The sequence below is a fragment of the Primulina tabacum genome, chromosome 3, assembly GCF_025594145.1.
Source record: "Primulina tabacum isolate GXHZ01 chromosome 3, ASM2559414v2, whole genome shotgun sequence".
NCBI classification, from domain to species: domain Eukaryota; kingdom Viridiplantae; phylum Streptophyta; class Magnoliopsida; order Lamiales; family Gesneriaceae; genus Primulina; species Primulina tabacum.
The window spans coordinates 3,604,779-3,620,445 of NC_134552.1; the positions used below are offsets into that span (position 1 = coordinate 3,604,779).

The following is a 15,667-nucleotide window of genomic DNA, read 5'->3' on the forward strand; positions in this document are numbered from 1 at the left end:
AGATTTTTATCAAACCGAGCTTCGAATAGCTCGCAAACGGTATGGTTCATTTACATCTCTATTTATGAGGTCTTTCGAGACCTTTGAAACCCACATTCTCGATGTAAAAATTAAGAAAAAAATGTATCATTTATTTGGGCTAGGTAGATTAGATTTCATCCGTATGAGCCGTGTCTTTATCCACTCAGCACATGACATGTGTGTAGATTGATGAATCATTGTAACTCATCCATATGTTATGGTTGCATGATATATGCTTGGATTTAGATATTTGGAGTCGTTAATCCATGATTTCATCAATTTAATTGCTTTGACAAATTTGTGTTGATGATATAATTCAATCAAAACGTTGAACAATTTCGATCCGAATATGTTAAAATCTTTTGAGATACAGAAACCATGCATGAAAACTGAAAAGTGACGAGGAACCATAAGAAGAAAGTAGCAGACGAACAAGACTGCTAATTTTATGTCACTCTATCTTCAATCCGTCAGAGAATGTTGCCGCAAAAGCATCCATTTTCGCCTTAGCCAAGGACAGACCAATCTCTAACCCTCCTTCAAATTCCCTGGATTTGCAAAGTGACATGGATCCATCAGCATCAATCGACACGGATTCGAACTTCTTGGGTTCCCCCCACCCGAAATCAGCGTCGTAGGCATCAAATTTGGGGGACCCCGCCACCCCGAACAACCGCTTTCCGATCAGCGCAGAAAATTCAGTTAGCCAAGACTCCGCTCCCCTCAAGATTTCATCACTTTTGTTCACTTTTTTACTGATAACATCCCCTATCAACTCGACTGCAGTAAGAAACCCATCATTTCCTTTCAACTGGTGGTGCGTTGACTCCGTCCTCATGAAGGCCACACAGTTTCCGAAATAGTTGACGGGCAGTGGTGGATTCAGCCGTGGCCTGGCATCGGCCGCGAAGGTGAAGTGTTCCGCCTCGTTGGGATCAACTTCTTCTCCTGTACTTGCCGCTGATTTTACTAAGCAAGTCCAAACGTAAGCAGTCGTCACAGTATACGTAGATAAGTAGAGTAAAGCTGGATTTTTCGATAGCGCCAAAATCTTGAGTTTTTGTATGTCATCCTTGTGTAGAATGTAGGTTGCTCTAACTTTGTCAGCGTGGGAGTTTGAACGGTGAGATTTTCTCTTGTAAATTTTCATTTGATTCCAGAAAATGTTGGCTATTCCAGATGGATCTTTGATCCCAGATCTTTCAAAAAAAGGAAGTGAATAATTTTGAGCCAATACTTCGTCTCCCCCGAGCCTAGCTACTGAACTCCAAAATCTGATGAATCCCGTAGTTGAACTCGCATCTCCTACGACGTGATAATTGCTGATCCCGATGCAGATGCCTGAATCTGGAAATAGTGTTATCTGGATTGCTAAAAGTGAGATTATCTTGAAGCCTGATTCAGAATTAATTCTGGGTTCTGGCAAATCAGGGACGAAAGGGTAGAACTCATTGGCATCCTTGTATCCGTTTCCTGTCAGATGATCGAAATCATAAGCTTGGCTCGACTCGGCTATTGTGACAGAAACTGAGTCGCCAGGAAAGTAGCAGAACTCCGGCATGCCCGATTCTAGTGGATACAACAAATTTCCTGCCAGCGGGAGATAATGCTGGAGAGTGTGTGCGAGTGAATTTTTCAGAGTTGGAACTATCGTTTGTAGGAAAGAAGATTTGGAACATGGAAATTGATACAAGAGAACACGATGGACCGGATGGAAGTGCAGCCACGGCATGTCGAAGAATGAAAGGGGAAGGCGTTGTTCAGTCGACGAGTCGGTGGTGGAGGGCGGTGCAACGCGGCAATAATCGAGGATAGAGGCGGCTTTGGGGGTGCTTGCAGCCATGGATTCCTACCTTGCTTCTCGACAAGAAGGGAAACCCAAGATGCCTACAAGACCATTGTCATCTAGCATGTTCTCAAACAAAAATTGTATATAGTTTTCTAAAAGATGTAATTATAAATTTCATGGATAATATGAATGTTAAAAAATTATATAAATTTCGTGAAATGTTGAATCTTTTGAATTCAATATTTCAACAAAAACGAACCGTATGTATTTTAATATTATTGGTCAAGATCAAATGAATAAAATAACAATTGAGTTTCAATCGTTGGTGTCAAATATAGTTGGTGTGAAACATGAGAATCCTTTGCTTGATAATAAAAATCTTAATGATTGTTAATGTTGTGAAAAAGTAAAAATTTATGGTAAAAAGTAAAAATCTCAAACTCTCAAAATTTACCAAACTACACACTTTATAATATTTTTCTATCTACTCAATTGTGATTTTCTTCACAAATGAGAGATTTATTTATAGGAAATCTTTACAAATAATCCAAAAATAAAATACATCATTACCTACATCATCACACACTAATTTTCAATATTTACAACTCTTATTTTCAACATTCAAATATTCAACATTCAAATATTCAATACACACATTTTAAATATTATTTTCCAATACTCCCCCTTGTGATGATAATCATGATACGATGATGTCTTCATTACGTGTTTTTGTACTGCCTCGTTAAAAACCTTACTTGGAAAAACCCATTGGGATAAAAACCATAGTAAGGGAAAAAGAGTGCAGTCACGTAAACTCTCCCTGATGTTGACATGAACAATTCTTCACAAATTTCGTAGATTGCGCATCCCAATATTATATATGTGCTTTCTGAATATTGACGTAGGAAGTGCCTTTGTGAAGAGATCTGATGAGTTTTCACTTGATTGAATGTGACGAACATCAATACATCTATTCTTCTCAAGCTCCTTGGTGAATGCGAAGAACTTAGGAGGAATATGTTTAGTTCTGTCGCTTTTTATGTATCCTTATTTCATTTGAGCAACACATGCAGCATTATCTTCATATAGTATCACAGGCTTCTCATCAGATGATAATCCGCATGAGATTTGGATATGTTGGGTCATTGATTTTAACCACACACATTCACGACTTGCTTCATGTAGTGCAATAATCTCGGCATGATTTGATGAAGTTGTTACGAGCGTTTGTTTCTGTGAACGCCAAGAAATTGCAGTGCCTCCACGAGTAAATACATATCCAGTTTGGGAACGTGCATTGTGTGGATCAGATAAGTATCCAGCATCAGCATAACCAATTATACTTGGATTAGTATCTTTTGAATATAAAAGTCCCAAGTCTGTCGTTCCTCGTAGATAACGGAATATATGTTTAATTCCGTTCCAGTGTCTCTTTGTTGGATATGTGCTAAATCTTGCCAACAAATTTACGGCAAAAGATATATCGGGCCTCGTACAATTTGTAAGATACATAAGGGCACCGATAGCACTTAGATATGGTACTTCTGGACCAAGAATAGCTTCATCATCTTCACATGGTCGGAATGGATCCTTTTCTATGTTTAATGATCTAACAATCATTGGAGTACTTAAAGGATTTGCTTTATCCATATTAAAACGTTTAAGGATCTTTTCTGTATAATTTGTCTGGTGAACAAACATTCCACATTCTTTTTGTTCAATTTGTAAACCCAGACAATACTTGGTTTTTCCAAGATCCTTCATTTCAAATTTTTCCTTCAAGTATGACACAACTTCTTGAATTTCCTTATTCGTTCCAATGATGTTTAAATCATCAACATATACAGCAATTATTACGCATCCGCATGTTGTTTTCTTAATGAAAACACAAGGGCATATTGAATTATTTACATATTCCTTTTTCATCAAGTGATCACTTAGTCGATTATACCACATTCGACCTGATTGCTTTAACCCATATAATGATCTTTGTAATTTCACAGAATAACATTCCCTGGGTTTTGAACTTTGTGCTTGAGGCACCTTAAATCCTTCAGAGATTTTCATATATATATTACTATCAAGTGATCCATATAAGTAAGCTGTAACAACATCCATAAGACGCATTTCTAAATTTTCAGATACCGCCAAGCTAATCAAATACCGAAACGTAATTGCATCCATCACAGGAGAATACGTTTCTTCATAATCAATTCCAGGCCTTTGAGAAAAACCTTGTGCAACAAGTCGAGCTTTATATCTCACTATTTCATTTTTCTCATTTCGCTTTCGAATAAAAATCCATTTGTATCCAACAGGTTTTACACCTTCAGGTGTAAGGACTATAGGTCCAAAAACATTACGTTTATTTAGCGAATCCAATTCAACCTGGATGGCTTTTTTCCATTTTATCCAATCCTGCCGATTTTTACATTCACCAAAAGATTTTGGTTCATGATCTTCATTATCATTTATGATATCGATTGCCACATTATAAGAAAATATATCATCAATTTCTTCTATATCTTTTCGGTTCCATATTTTTCCAGTATTAATGTAATTGATAGAGATTTCATGATTCTCGTCAGTTTGTGGTTCTGACAGAATATTTTCATCATCATGTGTTTTTTCAGGAACACCATTCTCTATTTTGTGATCATCATGTGTTTCTTCAAGAACATAATTCTTTATTTTGTGATCATCGTGTTTCTCTATAAATTTTCTTTTTCGAGGATTTTTATCCTTGGAACCGACTGGCCTTCCACGCTTCAGGCGTTTAATGACATCATGAGTATCTTCCATTTGTTTCTTTGGAATTTCAATTCGAGTAGGGGCATTTGCAGCATGTATATATGATTTAGTTACCCTTTTGTGTCTGCAAATGCATCTGGTATTTGATTTGCTATTCTTTGCAAGTGTACAATTTGTTGTACATCTTTTTCACATTGTTTTGTTCTTGGATCCAGATGTAACAATGATGATACATACCATGTAATTTCCTTTCGGTATGTTTCTGTTCTCCCCCTAACATTGGGAAGATTTCCTCATTAAAATGACAATCAGCAAAACGTGTTGTGAACACGTCGCCTGTCTGAGGTTCAAGATATCAAATGATTGATGGACTATCATAACCGATATAAATTCCAACCTTTCTTTGAGGTCCCATTTTCTTTCGTTGCGGTGGTGCAATAGACACTTACACCATACATCCAAAAATTCTCAGATGAGAAATGTCTGGTTCTTTACCAAATGCAAGCTGCAATGGGGAGTATTTATGATATGCAATTGGTCTGATGCGAATTAATGAAGCATCGTGTAAAATTGCATGTCCCCATATAGAAATAGGGAGCTTTGTTTTCATAATCATTGGTCTAGCAATCATTTGCAGACGTTTAATCAATGATTCAGCCAATCCATTCTGTGTATGTACATGAGCAACAGGATGCTCAACAATGATTCTCATAGACATACAATAATCATTGAAAGTTTGGGAAGTAAATTCACCAGCATTATCAAGTCTAATTTTCTTGATTGTATAATCGAGAAATTGATTCCTCAATTTTATTATTTGAGCAAGTAATCTTGCAAATGCAACGTTTCGAGTTGATAATAAACATACATGTGACCATCTGCTGGAGGCATCAATCAATACCATAAAGTATCTGAATGGTCCACATGGTGGATGGATTGGTCCACAAATATCACCCTGAATACGTTCAAGAAACATTGGTGATTCAGTTTGGATTTTGACTGGTGATGGTCTTATAATAAGTTTTCCAAGAGAACATGCTTTTCATTGAAACTTATTATTCTGAAAGATCTTCTGGTCTTTCAGTGGATGACCATGTGTATTTTCTATAATTCTTCGCATCATTGTTGAACCAGGATGTCCCAATCGATCATGCCAATTGGTTAATATCGAAGAATTATCAACTACCATGTTTGATTCAATGGGACTTATATGTGTATAATGCAATCCAGTAGGGAGCATTGGTAGTTTTTCAATCACATATTTCTTTCCTGATTTATATGTGATAAGACACATATATTTCTCATTCCCTTCATTTATTGTTTGAGTATCATACCCATGGGAATATATATCATTAAAACTCAACAAATTTCTTTTCGATTGTGGTGAATATAAAGCATCATTGATCAAAAATTTTGTACCATTAGGTAACAAAAATTGTGCTTTACCACATCCTTTAATCAAGTCTACAGGACCTGATATTGTATTACCGTTGTTTTTGTTGGTTTTAGTTCCAAGAAATATCTTTTATCTCGGAGGATAGTGTGCGTTGTACCACTATCGGGTATGCAAACTTCAGCTTTGCTCATAGCATTTTCCATATTTGAACTTCAAAAAAATATGCAATGAAATAAATTACTTGCAATATATATTTAAATATAACACAAATCATAATTATACAATAAAACATTATTTATGAATACATGAAAAATAGATTATTGTACATTTATATTCTACCATTATATTGTTCATTTTCAGAGAAATCGTTGAGAAAATCTGCAGCATCAATATTGTTCATTTCTATCCCACCAACATATTGATCATTTCCAGAGAAATCATTCATAAAATCACCAGCATCAAAATGAGTTGAATCACTCAAACGGTCACTGCGTTCAGTGAAGTTGGTCTCCTTTTCTTTTCCTTTTAATGATTCTTTATAAAGTTTACAAAGGTGCTCAGGGGCTCGACAAACTTTGGACCAATGTCCTGGAGTACCACATCTGTAACAAGAACTTTCATATCTTTTTGAGTGCTTCTCATTAACACTTGTATTCTCATGATGCCTTTTCTGTGGATGGTTTGGGACGTTCTTTTGAGATGAGTTATAAAAATAACTATCTCAATTATTTTCAAAACCACGGCCTTGACCACGACCACGGCCAATTCCACGTCCACGTCCACGTCCACGACCTCGACCTCGACCAAAACCTTGTCTTTGAATTTGATTTTGGTTTTCAGGTTTAAATTCATTTTTACTTACAGCATTTACTTCTGGAAATGCTGTTGATCCAGTGGGTCGGGACTGATGATTTCTCATTAATAGCTCGTTGTTTTTTTCCGCCACAAGAAGACAGGCGATGAGTTCAGAATATCTCGCGAATCCACGTACTCTATATTGTTGCTGTAGAGTAATATTTGATGCATGAAACGTGGAAAATGTTTTTCAAGCATCTCAGATTCTGTGACCTCATGTCCACAAAATTTTAATTGCGAGATTATTCTATACATCGCCGAATTGTAATCACTGACTTTTTTAAAGTCTTGGAATCTCAATGTATTCCATTCAACCCGGGCGGTCGGAAGTATAACTTCTCTTATATGTTTGAATCTTTCTTTTAATCCCTTCCACAAAGCCATGGGATTTTTTTCAGTCAGATATTCACATTTCAATCCATCGTCGAGATGTCGACGCAAAAATATCATGGCTCTTGCCTTTTCTTGTGACGTGCATATGCCATTTTCTTTAATGGTCTCGCTTAGACCCAATGACTCAAGATGCATTTCTACATCTAGAGTCCATGGCATATAATTCTTTCCCGTGATGTCGAGCGCAACAAATTCGAGCTTTGTTAAATTTGACATGGTGGTACTAAAAAAAATTACGATGCATTTTATTAGTTAATAATTATTGCAATACAAAGTAACGGATAAACAACAAGTACAAGTATTTGTAAAAATAAAGAAAACGCACGAGGAGGATATTCTCCGATAAATACAAGACTCGTGAGTATGACAACCAAAATAATTAAAAATATCCTTGAGAAAGCCATCTTCTTTTTTCTTCGAAAAATTTGACGATGAATAATTTTTAGAGAAGAAGAGAAAGTTGGAGTGATGGAATGTGTTTGTGAGATCATATTTATAGGGCAAAAACTAGCCGTTTTTTACCATTTATGACCGTTGAGGTACAAAAAAAATAAAGGTATGTATTTGTATAATTTTATGGTAATAATATGATATATATAATATTAGACATGTTTAAATAATTATGTATATCATATCATAATATTATAATGAGTGTCATAATTTATTTTGTTTAAAAATCTTATAGGCTTTTATACTTGTCGTATCCCTTACCGGGAGTGTGGGATGTCGTCTTAACATCCTCCCAGGATTTATAACAAGTTTATGAAAAATTTATTTTTATTATTTCTAATAATAACATTATATTGTATATTAAATAAATACACAATAAATAAATAACAGTAAAATAAATATAATTATTTTTGTTACCTTTTTCTTCTGTTTGGAGCTTGGAAAAGTATGTAGGACTTTTAGAGCTTCGTGCTGATAACGTGTTGTGAAAAAGTAAAAATTTATGGTAAAAAGTAAAAATCTCAAACTCTCAAAATTTACCAAACTACACACTTTATAATATTTTTCTCTCTACTCAATTGTGATTTTCTTCACAAATGAGAGATCTATTTATAGGAAATCTTTACAAATAATCCAAAAATAAAATACATCATTACCTACATCATCACACACTAATTTTCAATATTTACAACTCTTATTTTCAACATTCAAATATTCAACATTCAAATATTCAATACACACATTTTAAATATTATTTTCCAATAGTTAAGTAAATGTTAAAAAAAGATTTTGTTTGTGATTCCCCGTAAGGACTCGGGTAATTCTTGGACTCGGTGGAAAAGAGAATACTTAATCGGGCCAGATTCTAAGTTGTTCTCAGGAAACTGAGTAGAGCAGTGGTAAAATTTATCCAGGGGCCATCTCGTCCGACCAAGTTTCATGTCACTTTACCAAGGTTCATATCACTTAATCACCAACAAAGATCTTTCCAAATCGAGTTCCTTCCCACTTGAGCTGATCACCAGGTGATGGGCCCATAAGCATGAGTCACCATACCTCATAATCATTAACATGACAATCGGTGCACATGACAAGACCAGAAATATTATGGGTCGCCATGCCTACTGTTAGAAGGTTGGGCATGTGTAGATGTATAATCAGGAACAGTGTCCAGGCGCTGCAATCGAGGTCATCTTTTCCCCTATAATACTCAAGGTTGCTCATTCGTTTGGGACATGAGATACGAAAACCCTTCTGACACCCCACTGACATTTTTTTTTTAGTGTGTGGAGATCATCTGATCCGAAATCATCCTACGTGATCAAGGGTACTCACATGCCAGGTCACTCGGCCTCATCCCATAAGGTCATGTTAGGCTTATCTCATTAGGTCAAAAATCTTCACATAGAAAGTACACCTCTTTACTCGGTAGATTGCCCACTCAGCTCACCTAATCTACCCAGACATCATCATTGGCACCGCTTGTGGGAAATCCGATCTATAGACATATTTATGTTTTCTATTAAAAAATAAGCCCGACCAGCTCAACACTCAAATTTTATCTATGGCTCATCATCGGGGATCGAATTTCAGCAGCTATTTCCGGATTGGCATGGAAGGGCATTTGGCTATGCACTCAGTAGCGTACAACTATATTGGTCACTTAATTTACTTCAACTAAGAAATCTCACTTTACCATAAATGAATTCGGATTCAAGATTTTTAGGTTCGTGATTTGGTTTTTAAGAAAACTAACCAGACAGAAGATTTAGGAAATTTAAAAGCCCGGAAGGCATGAAACCCCTACAACTTATCTAAATCTCGGGATGCATGAGACACCAGCACCATATGTTAAGCCTGAGAAGCATGAGAACCTGACACCTTATTTTAACTAGGGTTAAGCATATTATTTTCGTATTCTTCTATTATGCCTTACAAATTCAGAACCGAGTGGTATTACCGTTATCTTACAAAGCCTGATTAGGCCAGATTCAAAGTGTTCAGTCAGGTTCGAGTTTGAATAAAAGTTGGGTATCCAGATTATCATAAGTCCGATCATTTCTTAGTACTCAGAATATTTTTTACATTCTAAAAGGTATGTTCTTAGCACTCAGAATATTTTTTACATTCTAAATTGTCTGGTTCAGTCAGATCATAAAAGACAGAAACATGAATAAAATATTCTTTCAGTAATAAAAAGGAGTACAGGGAAGAGTACAATGCATGAATTGAAAAATCTATGTTATTGTCTCTTCGTGCTCAGGCTTAGTCCCTTCAGCATCTTTCTCGCTCTGGCCTTCCTTAGGCTCAGTGGGGAGGAAGTCAATCGCCTTGTCAAGATAAGGAAAATTCTCTCTGTAACCGGGTAAGAGGCCAACCTTCTCAAACTTCTCCCATAAATTTTGGAAGCCAATCTGAAAGAATGAGAAAACTTTGTCATATGCAGCCTCCTTGAACTCTCGAGACAAGAGAAAGTTGGCCTATCATTCCTCCTTGGCCTGGGCCTTGGTGGCATTCACCTCCTCGGCCAGAGACTGGGCCTTGCCTCCGACGCCTCATAGTTGCCTTAAATTCCGCTGCTCGGGAACATGCAGCCTCAGCCTCCTCTCGAGCTAGTTTCATTCAATTCTGATTGGGTCATACCCAACTACAGGTAGGCCACTTCCGTGGACGTCATTATCTCGGTTACAACATCTTCGTGTACCAGTTGAGCTTGCTCCATATCACCTTTCACCTAGGTGATGAGCTCAGCAGTGGTTCGGGCTCGAGCTGCTTGCTGCTTGGACAACCTGGCAACATCCTCGTAAGCTGACACCATCAGCTGTTGGCTCTGCATAAATAGGAGATAGCTAGAAGAACTGTCAGGAAGAAAATTGATAGAAAACAAGATGTAAACAATTATCGATAGACCTCATGTGGCACACTCGAAGAGCTTGTGGTTAGAATCCAACCCCTTTAGATGAGTCCTCTCGGTCGAGGAAAGTAGACTTTTTATCAACCGAACCCCGGTTGGAGAAACCACATCCAAGAAAATGTTCCCTCACACTTCATAAGGCCCAGAGGGTATGGCACCAATCTCCCCCTCCTTGGTGTCGCTCAAGCAGACCAAATCAGGGTCCGCGACAACTTTCCTCTTCTGGTGGTTGAGAGGCACATGATCCTCTGAGTCCTCAGGGGCAGACTGATACACGTGCTCTGTCTCTCCAACCCGGCAGCAGCACTGGCCTGCTCCTGAGGCCCAACAACAAATCTCTCATCGGCCTCTCGGATCAACGCAGTTTCCCGGGGATTCCTTTTCCTCTCGGGTCTCAGCCGCCTTTTTTTCCAAGGCTCTCTTCTCAGCAGCAGTCATCTGAGCTACTTGTTTTTCCTCTTTGACTGCCTTGGCAGTTGCGCGCCTCTTGGCAAAGGCCACTTTCATTTCTCGATGAGCTAAACGAGGAGCAAAAATAAGTGTTAGAAAATAAAAACTCAAGAAGTTAGTAATGAGAGGAAGAAAAAACATAAAATGAGAGTATATCGGGCCGAGTAGCTGATACGTCGAACTCGTCAAAAACCTGTTTCGGAGGATCCTCAGCCTAGGGACTCAACCTGTAGCCGATCAAATTCTTGTCGGAGATCAAACCAGAGGATTTGAACATTTGCTCTTCCACGATCTCTTGGCTCCGGGTATAGGCCTACTCGAATTGGTAAGCTCGAGGAATCTCGGGCTGGTCAAGCTGGGTTGGAAGGGCAGAAAGAAAGGTAGTCGAGCATTTGGGTGAGGATGGAAGGCTGATGAAGAAATACCAAACTCACCATCCCTTCATAGAAAAAGGAAGTCATCGAGGAATTTGTGATGGGTTCGGGCAGTAAAAGAGAGCTCGTTCTCATCGAAGGTGCATGTGAAGTAGTGGTGGAGGATGAGAGGGTTAATAAGGAGGAGGTTCATTTTAAAAAGCACAAAAGCCGAGACCATTTTGCGGAAAGAGTTAGAGTGGAGCTGATTTAGAGGAAACTCGAGGAAATGGGCCACCTCGATGTAGAAGGAAGGAATTGGGAATCGGAGACCACTTTTAACTTGGTCTCGGAAAAATGTATAAAAGCCCTCAGGGAGCTGATCAGCCTGGACCAAAGGACCGGGAATGATGAGATAGTAGGTGGAAAGAATAGACCCAAGAGCTCGGAGGTCATCTTCACGGAATCGGGGTTGAAAGGTGCTAGGCAAGGTGGAGTACCACGCAGCACTCAGGTTGTCAACCTCGGGATCAACAGTCATCTTTTGATTTCTCTTACCTTTCTCCCTAGCACTAGAGGGTCCTCGACAGCCTGGTAGGAAACTTTGGCTTTTTCTGGATATTTTGCAGTGGTGGTTTGAGAAGAAGAAACCAAACAAATTTTTTAGAAAGGGTAGGAAGGATTGGGTATTTTTTTATAAAAAAAAAAGGGAAGCAGAAGCAGGGGAATCAGAGCGCGACCCTTGGACTCATAACCACTGAGCCGCTTGCATTGACTCTAGAGGAAGAAGAAGCTGAACAAGCAGATATTATTAAAAATAGAAAAATTACGAGAAGTAGAAGTGCAGTCGGAGTTGCGATAGGTGGAAATGAAAATCGTCGGAAGCAGTACGATGGAAGCTAGAAATCCGTGAGAGTGAGAAAAGAGATTTCGAAATTTGCAAAAGTGAGAAAGAAGGTAAGGAGGTTAGTATTTGTAGACGTCAAAGGAATAATCTGGATTGTTGATCGTGAATGGAATGGACGGGGGTGATGTGTCTCGGAAGTTGAACCGGGTCACTCGGAAAGAAGGAAAGTTGGGTCGGTTAGGTGAAGCGACATCTGACAAGCATCTGTCTTTTCGACTACTAGGGCTTACGTCATGACGACATCTAGCATGCCTAAAAAATTGAAATTTGGTTTTTTTTCCAGCCTTAGGCCAAGTCTAGTCACTCGTGACAACGAGTAAGACTCTAGCCCGACTATTTAAGGAGGAGTGGTGATTTCCCCAAAAGGACACTGGTCATTCTTGGACTCGGGCGGAAAGGAGAAAACTTAACCAGGTCGGATTTCAAGTTCCTCCCTGGAAACTGAGTAGATCCTTGGTAAAAGTTAGCCGTGGGACATCTCGCCCATTCAGGGTTCATCTCACTTAATCACGAGCAAAAATCTTTCCAGATCAGGTTCCTTCCCACTTGGGCCGATCACAAGGAGATGGGCCAAGTCGGAAATCCTTCTGGCACCCTGCTAACATTTTTTTGTTGAGTTTGTGCAGATCATCTCACGCAAGCACATCTTACCCGGTCAAGGGTACTCACATACCAGGGCAAGACAGGCCACCTGAGCTCACCTCATCAGGTCAGGTCAGGGCAAACCAAACCACTCAGGCTCACCTCATCAGGCCAGGCCACTCGGGCTCATCCTACCATGTCATGCCACTCAGGCTCATCCCATCAGGCCAGGTCACTCGGGCTCATCCTACCATGTCATGCCACTCCGGCTCATCCCATCAGGCGAGACCACGCTTATCCTATCAGGTTAAAAAATTTCACATGAAAAATACATATCTCTGCTCGGTAAATTGTCCACCCAACTCACACAATCTATCAGAAATCATCAATTTGGGGTATTATATTTTCTAATAATCATTATATATAGACGCTTTTTGTTCATTTGATTTTGATTTTGATGGTTTCAATTTTCAAAATTTATTTCTTATATTTATATTGGAATTGTGATCGGTCATACGGGCGAGTTTACTTTTTTTCTAAAAAAGATCATTTATTCGAATGGGAGTATTGAAAAGTATAGGATTTTAATTATTTGATGTAGAAAAAAAAAAAGTAGGATAGAAAAAATATATTGAAATTTATTTATAGTTGATCTTAACAAGTGCGGTTGGTCTTTTTTTTTTTAAGCCAAAGTCACTACAACCACATGCTCTACCTTACAATGAACCAAGATGCCAGAGCCATTGTATCATTAGCTTACAGTCAATTTATATTTCTGATCAATCCCAAAAATTCCGACATGATACGAAATGAGGATTGAAAATGAAAAAAATAGCGTAGCCTTCAAGTGGTAACATAGTCCCTTTGCCACCAACTTATGCAGAAATGGTCATGCAAATAAGAAACCGAGGAGAAGAGATCCAAATGAGCCACAGTTGCAAGTTATAATCCACATAGGACATGACAGTTTTTTTCGTTTGGCACAGGTATTGATGTGGGTCCACCACAAGGTTTATCCACAACGGAACCATGTCTCGATTTCAAGACCACAATTTTAATTTTCCAAAAATATATTTATGGCCTTGTGATGTAGCTGAAGAGATAATTGTGCAAAATATACTTGTGAAATTTGTGTTTAGCTATTACCTTCTTGTGTAACGGATTTGAGAATTTTAGTCCCTATGTTAATATGTGAATTATAGCTATACCTCTGTGAAAATTATCGTTGAGCTAAAACCATACCCCATCTGTAACAGATTTCAACATTTCATCATGTCTTTATAATAAAATTACGTCAAATACTCATTAACTTCTTTCATGTATTTCATTTTTTTTCGCATTCATTATATGATCAATTGACACAATTAAATCGAAACAATTGTGAAAAACTTTGATTTGTAGATGAAAAAAAAAAATGGGAATTAATTGGTAAGACGTTGATCGGCTTCAAATTTTCCAACAATTGTTTCGATTTAATTAAGTCAATTAATCTTAATTGAATGCGAAAAAAAAATGAAATACACGACAAAATGTTGATGTGTATTTGATGTAATTTTCTCATAAAGAAATGAGTTAGAATACTAAAAAAAACATAACAACAGGATTAAAATGATCAAATCCGTTACCGAAAATGTATTAGTTTAACGAGAATTTTCACAGAAATATTGACACGATTTACATATTAACAAATATGCCGAAATGCTCAAATCTTTTACACAATGTATTAGATCAACGAGAATTTCCTGAAGTATTTGACGTCATTATCTACATGGTTTAATTAATAACATGCCAGTTGATTTTTTAAAAATTGATGAATGCTCGAACTTTTTCTTCTTTTAATAACTAGCTAGGGCTCATCTAAAGTCGCAATCAATTCGATAACCAAAACATTGTATGTAAACTATTTTTTTTAAAGAAAAAAAACATTGTATATAGACAGGGCATTACATGGTCTTGACTTGACCTGCAGTGAATAACATAATTTTAAGCAAATAGCATTGAACAAATAAATTTTGGCAATTTTAGAAGTAAAACAGAACTCAGTCATAATAAATTTTTTTCTCAGCTGAGATTTTTAATTGTTTCGTTTGAAACATCTCCCTAAAATTGACATCAGAGAGCATATTAAAATACGGGTCCTAAACCAATTAGAATACTAAGAGTACTGATGCAAAAAAAAATACTAATAAAAATCCAATCCTAAGCTAAAATACTAATAAAAAACCAATTCTAATGCACTTATTCCAGAAAGTAATGCATGCAAAGCTTGTTCTGAATCAGATGCACACATCACCTTGGAACTAATGGACTCAATGGTCTTGTTTGGTACCAAAAGCCAAGTAGGATTAACCACCATCTACGGGGAGTACAAAGAAACATAAAGGATTCTCTGATAAGGGCAAGCACAAACGGATTAGCCCAAGTTGGGAAACTAACAGCATTGTCATACGAAATGTAGTCAGGAAGTAGTTCCGGGGCTCGAATCTCCTTCTGCGAAGAAGTATAAGAACAAACACTACGATGCCGGTTTAATCACAGTTTCATAATTTACAGTGGGTTTGGTTTGAGATAGATACTCAGATCAAATGGAGAGGAGGCACACGTTGGGAAAGCTTCCCTATAATTGGTCCAACCGACTTTATTCCAGATTAATCTTTACCCAATTGACACCAGAAATCAGGGAGTTTATTCAAAATAAATATACTTGTCATCTCCACAAGAAAGGTTAGAAACAATGTGACGAAGTAGAACGTCTTCCAGCGCAAACCACCAGTTCTTTCAACAAAAACAAATAGAACACGTTGTA

General features: G+C 37.6%; 1 protein-coding gene across 1 annotated transcript; it reads right to left on the reverse strand.

The window, feature by feature from the left end:
* Nucleotides 1–344: 344 nt before the first annotated feature.
* LOC142538833 (phenolic glucoside malonyltransferase 1-like) lies at nt 345–1,947 on the reverse strand. The gene has a single exon (XM_075644128.1). It carries the CDS (start codon nt 1,862–1,864, stop codon nt 473–475), a length of 1,392 nt encoding a protein of 463 aa, XP_075500243.1. The 5' UTR covers nt 1,865–1,947; the 3' UTR covers nt 345–472.
* Between the last annotated feature and the right edge of the window lie 13,720 nt (nt 1,948–15,667).